The following is a 7,869-nucleotide window of genomic DNA, read 5'->3' on the forward strand; positions in this document are numbered from 1 at the left end:
TATTAATTATTAATATTCATTATTAATCAATCTTAATTGTAAAATCAGTATAAATTATAAAAAAACATGATTAATTATTTATGTTTTAAATTTTATTTAGTATATGGAAATGTCAAGTAATTTTTTAATAAGAAATTAATAGTAATTCTAACAATTCTATTAACATACTCATTCTCAAGATTAAGCGCCCGTATAAATATATATATATAATTTACGACTTCGGCTTTGCACCTCCATCGTGAGCGTTGGTCGTTTGGGTGATCGTGGCTGTTGGTTCCGGTGGAAGTTGAGGGGAAGCGGTCGGCTGAGACGACGAAAAAGAGGGAAGGATGTCGGGAATGGGAGACGGGTACGTGGGCACGGCCCAGGATGCCGTCAGGATCCGACGGCTCGAGAAACAGAGAGAGGCCGAGCGCCGCAAAATCCAAGAGCTCAAAACGAAGTCGGCCTCCGCCAAAGGCCAGCCTGGTCTTCTCCAATTCGGTTCTAGCACTTCTGAGGTTTGAATTCGAAACCTACCTCCACTAAATTTCTTTAATTTGTCGGGCTACGAGCTTTCTCTTTTGATATGCAACGATAATGAGGGTATCCCTTTTTGATGCATTGGTTGCGGCCTCAGAGTCTGAATCCTTGAATCTTTAGTGATTTAGTTTCATCTTATTTTCGCTAATAAACTTCTGAAGTCCCTTTTCTTCGTCAATGGGTTTTTTCAGATTCTTGAGACTGCATTCAAAAAGGAGACTGTTGGTCTAGTGACTAGAGAGCAGTATGTGGAGAAGGTAATGGAAGCTTAGGATTTTTTTAAAAAGATTTGTTTATGCTTATGCTTCAGTAATATGAATTTAATGACTTGTTCGTAATATAGAGGGTTAATATTCGGAACAAGATAGAGGAGGAAGAGAAAGAGAAGCTACAGAAGCTACAGCAAGAGTAAGCCGAGTTATATTCATCTGATGTTGAAATAACAAAATTATCGAGCTTTGCTCGCCCTCTTATTCCCACTCCCCCCCCCCCCAAAAAAAAAAAAAACAAAGAAAGAAAGAAATAACAAAACTATATAGCGATTTCCGTCGGACTTTTACCATTACTGCTTTTGTTATTGTGTGAGCAAGATTGTGTTTCGCTTCCCCAATTAGATTGTCCGATCTCTCTTAATTTATAGTTTACTATTCAATATCCAATATATAGGGAGGAAGAGCTTCAATTAGAAAAGCGTAAGAAGAGGAAAATAAAGGGAAATTCTCGGTTGTCTTTTGCTGAGGATATTGAGAATGGCAGTGAAGAGGAAGAAGCAGAAAACAGTAAGTTGTTTTTCCTACAACATTGTACTTCTCCGATTACCTTTCAGATTTTAGTGGCACTGTTACGATGTTTTATGTCACTGCTCTGGATTGCACTTTTCTTCCTTGCCATCATATCAAAGCATTTTGTTCATTATGCATGTATTGCTGCAGAAACGTTATAAGGAATAAGTGGGGGAAGAAAGACTATTTAAAACTGTAATTTGCAAATTAGGGTTTAAAATTGGGGATTTGGGAAATTCTAGTTTTATTTTATTACATGTATTGAAGCCATTTATGGGCCCTCTAATAGCTTAAACTTCTATGATGATGTCGTCCTCAGCTTTATTACCATTAAGAGTTAGATTATTGCCTCCTTGCTCTTCATAAATGATAACGAATTTATTATAGAGCGAGGGAAGATAGGCTTGCATTTGGTTAATAGTTCAGGGCTGGTTCAAATGGATTTTGCATGAAGAATTGTTCTAGAAATATATATTAATTTGTAATCATTGAAATGATGGAAACTGCAAAACTGCTCCTGTTTCAGTGCTGAAACTCTCACTCCGAACCACTAAATGACAAACTGGCCGCACAAACTGCAAGGATTCACTTGGCCCATCTTTGGAATTATGTTGCTGTACACTACTCTCTTGTGTCATCAATCATCATGCACCAGCAACCTTCCCTGTGCTGCTGTGCATGGACTTCATGTGCCATGCATGCCTGCACCCATCAGATGCTCTAGAAATTTTTTAGAACTCTTTTTCATCGTGGTTTTCACCCCATCCAACCTTAGTTTATGATAATCATCAATTGGAGTATTCTTGGGTATTTCAAATAAATTTGCCTCTTTGAATTGGAACATTAAGATCCTTGTAACAAACATTGATTTGAAATTTACCATGGTGTAAGGCACCCAAATATCCAGACTAGCTTGAACAATCTTGTGCAACAGTTTAGGGATGATAGAGAAAATATTGACTGCTGCTTTAAAGGAATTGTTGGCTGTAGTCTACAAATTAGACAAATCTTTGGGTCGAACTTGGGAGAGCTAAAGAATGAAGAAGAAAGCCTTCAAGATCTCATTGCAATAAAGAAAGCTATCTCAAAAGAGCTCAATATTTTCATTAACTTAGGGAGTGAATATCATGATGATTGTTGATTGTATAAGTTACTTACCTGAATGTGTCCAGATTTGCATGTGCAGACTTTCAAGTCTCCAATTTCCCACAATCTTTATAACTTAAAACATTTCTTAAATGAATTCCTTTGATGCCTAGAAATTATGATCTTGTCTAGTTGTCTTGGTTTTGTAGAAATAATAGAATTAGGAGAAAAGTCTCTATTGAGAGGGTTTGTGAATTTGGGGTGCCTTGAGCTAATGACTTGATAAGTGGAACCATAATATCCTAACCAGCAAGCCAGAAGTCCAATGGCTATTTAGATCCATGTCCATGTGAGATTTAACAAAGTTTTACATTGACTATTTGGATATTTTAGAAAAATATTGGTGAACATCTAAATGTATGGAATATGGATATTTGACACCATGGAGTCATTTGGTACTTTTTCCTTTTTTTTAAAATAACATCAATTTTCTTTTTGGGATTGGCAGAGACTACGGAAACAAATAAACTTAGGCGTGGTAAACTTGGTAAAGACCCTACTGTTGAAACTAGCTTTCTACCTGACAGGTGTTGCATCTCTCTTTCTCTTGTCCTTTCCCCTCATTCTTTCTCCTTTACCCTCCCCAAATTCTCCTATCCATTCTTTATAGTGTTGGCCCTGACCCTAACATCTGAGCATAGGATCATGTTGTTTCAGTGAGCGAGAGGCTGAGGAACAAGCAGAACGTGAAAGGCTGCGGAAACAATGGCTTCATGAGCAAGAACAGATACGAAGTGAGTCTGCAAACTTGTTTACACCTTTTAAATTTTACAATAACTAAAAGTAATGAAGTGTGAAAAGTCAACTTATGGAATATAATCAAGTTAGAGGATGAGTCTTGTGTAACTCAGTTCTTGTATTTCAGATGAACCTCTTGAAATTACGTACAGCTACTGGGATGGAGCTGGCCATAGGCGTGTGATCCAGGCAAGCAAAGGCTATCAGCTTGAATTTTTCTTTTCTAATAATTCCAGAATTTACATTTAATTCATTATAAATGCCTTGGTATCTGAAGCATTTTATTTTATTTTATTAAGGTACGAAAGGGTGATACAATTGGAGAGTTTCTTCGTGCTGTCCAGCAACAATTGGCCCCTGAGTTTCGTGAGATTCGAACAACTTCAGTGGAAAATTTGCTTTATGTGAAAGAAGATCTTATTATTCCCCATGTAAGAACGTGTGCCTTAGACTGTGACTAATAGAACAACCTGCTATCCTTCCTATCTAAGTTGTTTAGGATATCTTGCTTCTTATTTTTCCTCTGGGTAAAATGGTGATAGAGTACCGAGTACCATGAGATAATGGGTGATGTGGGGAAGTTACAGAAATTTTAGGGGCAGTTATTATTTTCAAGTTATTTTAGATACTATGATACAAAAATAATAAAAGTATATGTCATTTAGATGGTTATTGACTGTTAAGGGTAGTTAAGTCATTTAGCTGTCTTTTAATGATGTTACTTATCATTTCCTAGAATCCTATAAATATTAGGATTGCCTTCTCATTACTAGCCTATTGACAGAATGAACTAGCACTATTCAGATTGATCTCTATTCTCTCTTCTGGATCTCTCTCTGGTTCTCTCTATCTCTTCTGTTCTTTCTCTTTCTTTCTCAATTCTTCTCTACTTCTCTATCTCTCTTCTACTTTCTTTTCTATTTTCTATATCATATTATCTGTTAAATAATATTTTTTAGATTATTTTTCTGTTTTGTTGAGTGATCCTTAAATGTAGAAGTAGAGGGTATTGTAGATTATGTTAGTCATTTTATTTATTTATTTATTTTTCAGGTAGTTATGCCCCATTATCTGAGTTATGGATTAGTGGAGTATTTTTAAGAACTATTATTTATTTTTCTATCTATAAATATTGAGGCACAACATGTAGAAATCATCTGGAAATGCAATCATTATTTTTATCAATGGAGATTCTCCTTTGGCTTTATTAGTTGTATGAGTTTAAGATTCCTGCACATCTTCTATAAAAAATTTTCCTTTATCTTTATCAATTGATAAAGTTAGATTCTAATTTCATATTTTAATAAAGATTTTTTTCTTAGTTCTGTCTGCCTATCTTGGATCCTATCAAATGGTATGTGCTAACTTATTAAATTTATTTTCATGTCCCAGCAACACAGCTTTTATGAGTTGATCGTAAACAAGGCTCGAGGCAAAAGTGGACCTGTATGTTTGCCTTCTTTTTTGCTTTTAGTTCAGACTTTTTCTCTTGTTGGAGGACCCTCATACATTACTAATCCATTTCTAAATGGTTTTTCTAAAAATAAATATAATTAATGAATTCCTCTTTTTCTTTTGCTGATGCATAAGAAAATATATCTCAAAATTGCTATATCTAGGATAGAGGTTCTCAGCTGATGGAGGTAGGAGGAAAACGAGATGATAAATGAATAGAAGGAGATACACCATATGAAAGATAGACCGATAAAAAGAGATGATTCAGACCTTGTATTCTTTTATTTCCTTGAAGAAATTTTCTTTTCTCAAAAGCAGCAATGGTTGGTAAAGCCTCATATTGCATGTCAATTCAATGAACTGATTAAAACATGGTTTAAATGACAATTTTTGGTGTTCTGGTTTTAACTATTAATTGATTAAGATTATGTTCTGTTCGTTCTGACTTCTGGGGCAGAAACTTTCATAGTTAATGAATTTGAGAGACTGAAACTTTACGTGGGTTTACCCTGTGATAAATGTTGGCTTTTGCTTTATAGTCTATATGAGCTTGGCGGATGGTTGTTATCTCTTATGTGCTTATCAGCCCTAACTATTAACTGCATGCCATCTTAAATTTGAAAATAATTTATTAGCGTTTTATAATGATTTGCAATGTCAAATTGAGTTTGCTAATTATTTCTATGTGATATATTCCATACAGCTTTTCCACTTTGATGTGCATGAGGATGTCCGAACAATTGCTGATGCAACAATAGAGAAGGATGAGGTAGGTTTTTCTTCCTTAATATTATTGCTACTATTTTGGAATTTAATGTCATAATGACTGGGCTTTTTTATTTCATCTTGATATTGTTTACTCTCCCCAGTTTATTCTCTGATTTGTATTTCCCTTTATCAGTTTGCAGAAATCATAATAGTGTTTAAATCTGTTAATGAGATTATTTGGTCTTGTTTATTAGCAAACCTTCTAATTCCTCAGCCATCACCATTCACCTAATTCCCCAGCCATTACCATTCACCTCCCTGAGATCTCTTCCTAATGTTATATGAGGTTTTGGAAGAATATGGAGTTTTCTTATATGCTTATGTTTTAGTTTAGCAAAATTATTCATTAATAGAATTGTTGCTAGAGTTATCAAAAGAAACTTTTGCACTATATTTTGGCTACCTTGCAAGTGATTGAAGTTTAATGAAGTTAATGTTATTTTTAACTATTTTGGCTTCAGCTCTTCTCAAACTACGATCTATGGGAATACAAACTGATGTCGTTTGGTTGAGACTTGAAAGATCAGCATGTTGTGTAGCTCATAAGGACATAAACCATTAAAAAAGGGGCGGGGGGAGATAATCTTGAAATTAGTTGTTTCACGAATGCAAAAATGCATTGCTGACTTCTATCTGAACATAAAAGGATAGTTTTTATTTTCTTGGGTTCAATAGAAAGGGACGGATAGCTAATTCTGATCACAGTATCACTCTTAAATACTTGTATATGTTATAAAAGTTGGAGGTAATAATTCTTTGTTTGGACGCGGCCTTAGTTGTGTTGCTAAAAACAAAAAGGGAAAAGAAAGGGATATTTGAATTTTCATTTTTACCATATCAGGAATTACATGTGTATGCATGTGGGTGATTGGGTTTTCTATTCCATTTGTCTTCTCTTCTGGCTTAATCATTTTACTATGGTTCTTTGCAAACAGTCTCATGCCGGAAAAGTTGTAGAAAGGCACTGGTACGAAAAGAACAAGCATATATTTCCTGCTTCAAGATGGGAGGTACTTTTACCAGAGCTAAAAAGCATGGACTTTTATACATGATAAAATCCCAAGTTTCCGTGTATAGTTTCAAGTGTCGCATCATGTTGAATGCTGTCATATTCGTGTTCTGTCAATTCATTAGGATGCTTTTAACTGCTTAGATCAGCGTTCTTTTTATTGGTGTCAAAGCATCTTCTGATGTCTTTCTTTTTTGGTATATAATATCTATTGCAGATATATGACCCAACAAAGAAATGGGAACGTTATACCATCCATGGAGATTGATTGTAGCTGCTGATTGATGTCTGTGCATTTGCCTATTTGATCATGCCCCAAGTGAAAATCGTGAAAAGGAAAAGGGGACAATTTTGATGCAATTCATGGGTTGGAACTAGGCGATATTTATTTCTGTAATTTTCAAATTGTGCACAAGCCTGAGCACTCAGATTCATATTATAGGGGATTGTGGCTGCAATTTTAGATGGCTAATCAATATCAATATATTTTTTTAACCGGCAAATCAAGAGCAGCATATGAATATTAGCCATAGAATTTTGATGTGAAGTTAGAACTCGATATATGAATATTAGCCATGGGCTAACGTCAAAATTTCCTTCTCTCGCTTCAATATGCTCCACTAAGATTTACATTTAAAAAAGAATCTCCCCCCTTTCAGTTCTATCTTCACGTTAAAAAACTGTTTTTTTTAAAAAAAAAAAATTCCATGTACGTTGAAAAAAAGAAAAGGCGCTGTCTAAAAATGCTTGCACTTTTTTCTCGGAAGCTGAGAAGGCATGAAGACTTGCTTAGCATTTGTGATTAACATGATAATATTGCTTTGCCAACATTATCTCTAATATTTTACACTGGTCTGATAAGGATGAGCCCTTTTTGTCACTTTACCTCGAGTCGTTTCATCAATGGAGTCTGTCGACGCCATGTTGTAGGCTATTATTTATTAGACTTTGGTAAGAGTGATGTGACGCTTGACAAGCACAAGGTCAAACACTTGTACGTATCATTGAATGAGACGAGACTCTTAAACTTAATAGATTGCTTTTTGTCGGGTTCCAAAATATTCGACTTGTACGAAAACAATGTTTGGATAATTGGGTATTAAATTCTTCAGTTGACCTGTAACATCAATAATTAACTCACTAAGCTCATTGTGAAACTTGAAAATCATCAAAATCTTTTTCTTTCTTTTTTTCATGCAATGAAAATAGCATATGGACAATTTATTTATGGGTTTATCTATCATCTGAAGGGTGGAGACGACGTGACTATTGAATTATGGGTTTATTTGATAGGTCTTAAGATGGTATGGGACATGAGCTTCAAATGATTAATTCTGGAATTATATTTTCTAAAAGCGGTGGAATTGACTCATGCAGAACCTAATATTGAACACCAAGATCACAAGTTGCCACTGGAGATTCATCAATTATGTAGTCATGAATGGGAGA

General features: G+C 34.9%; 1 protein-coding gene across 1 annotated transcript; it reads left to right on the plus strand.

Moving 5' to 3' along the window:
• The first annotated feature begins 228 nt into the window (after positions 1-228).
• LOC129321381 (protein XAP5 CIRCADIAN TIMEKEEPER) lies at positions 229-6,923 on the plus strand. Its single transcript, XM_054967118.1, has 12 exons — positions 229-500; positions 714-779; positions 866-930; positions 1,189-1,301; positions 2,899-2,977; positions 3,108-3,184; positions 3,316-3,377; positions 3,488-3,619; positions 4,581-4,634; positions 5,347-5,412; positions 6,347-6,421; positions 6,638-6,923. Exons 1-12 carry the CDS (start codon positions 330-332, stop codon positions 6,686-6,688), a joined length of 1,011 nt encoding a protein of 336 aa, XP_054823093.1. The 5' UTR covers positions 229-329; the 3' UTR covers positions 6,689-6,923.
• Positions 6,924-7,869: the final 946 nt, after the last annotated feature.

Source organism: Prosopis cineraria, unplaced genomic scaffold (assembly GCF_029017545.1).
Source record: "Prosopis cineraria cultivar Desert tree isolate PC_DT_omini unplaced genomic scaffold, ASM2901754v1 PC10, whole genome shotgun sequence".
NCBI classification, from domain to species: Eukaryota; Viridiplantae; Streptophyta; class Magnoliopsida; order Fabales; family Fabaceae; genus Prosopis; species Prosopis cineraria.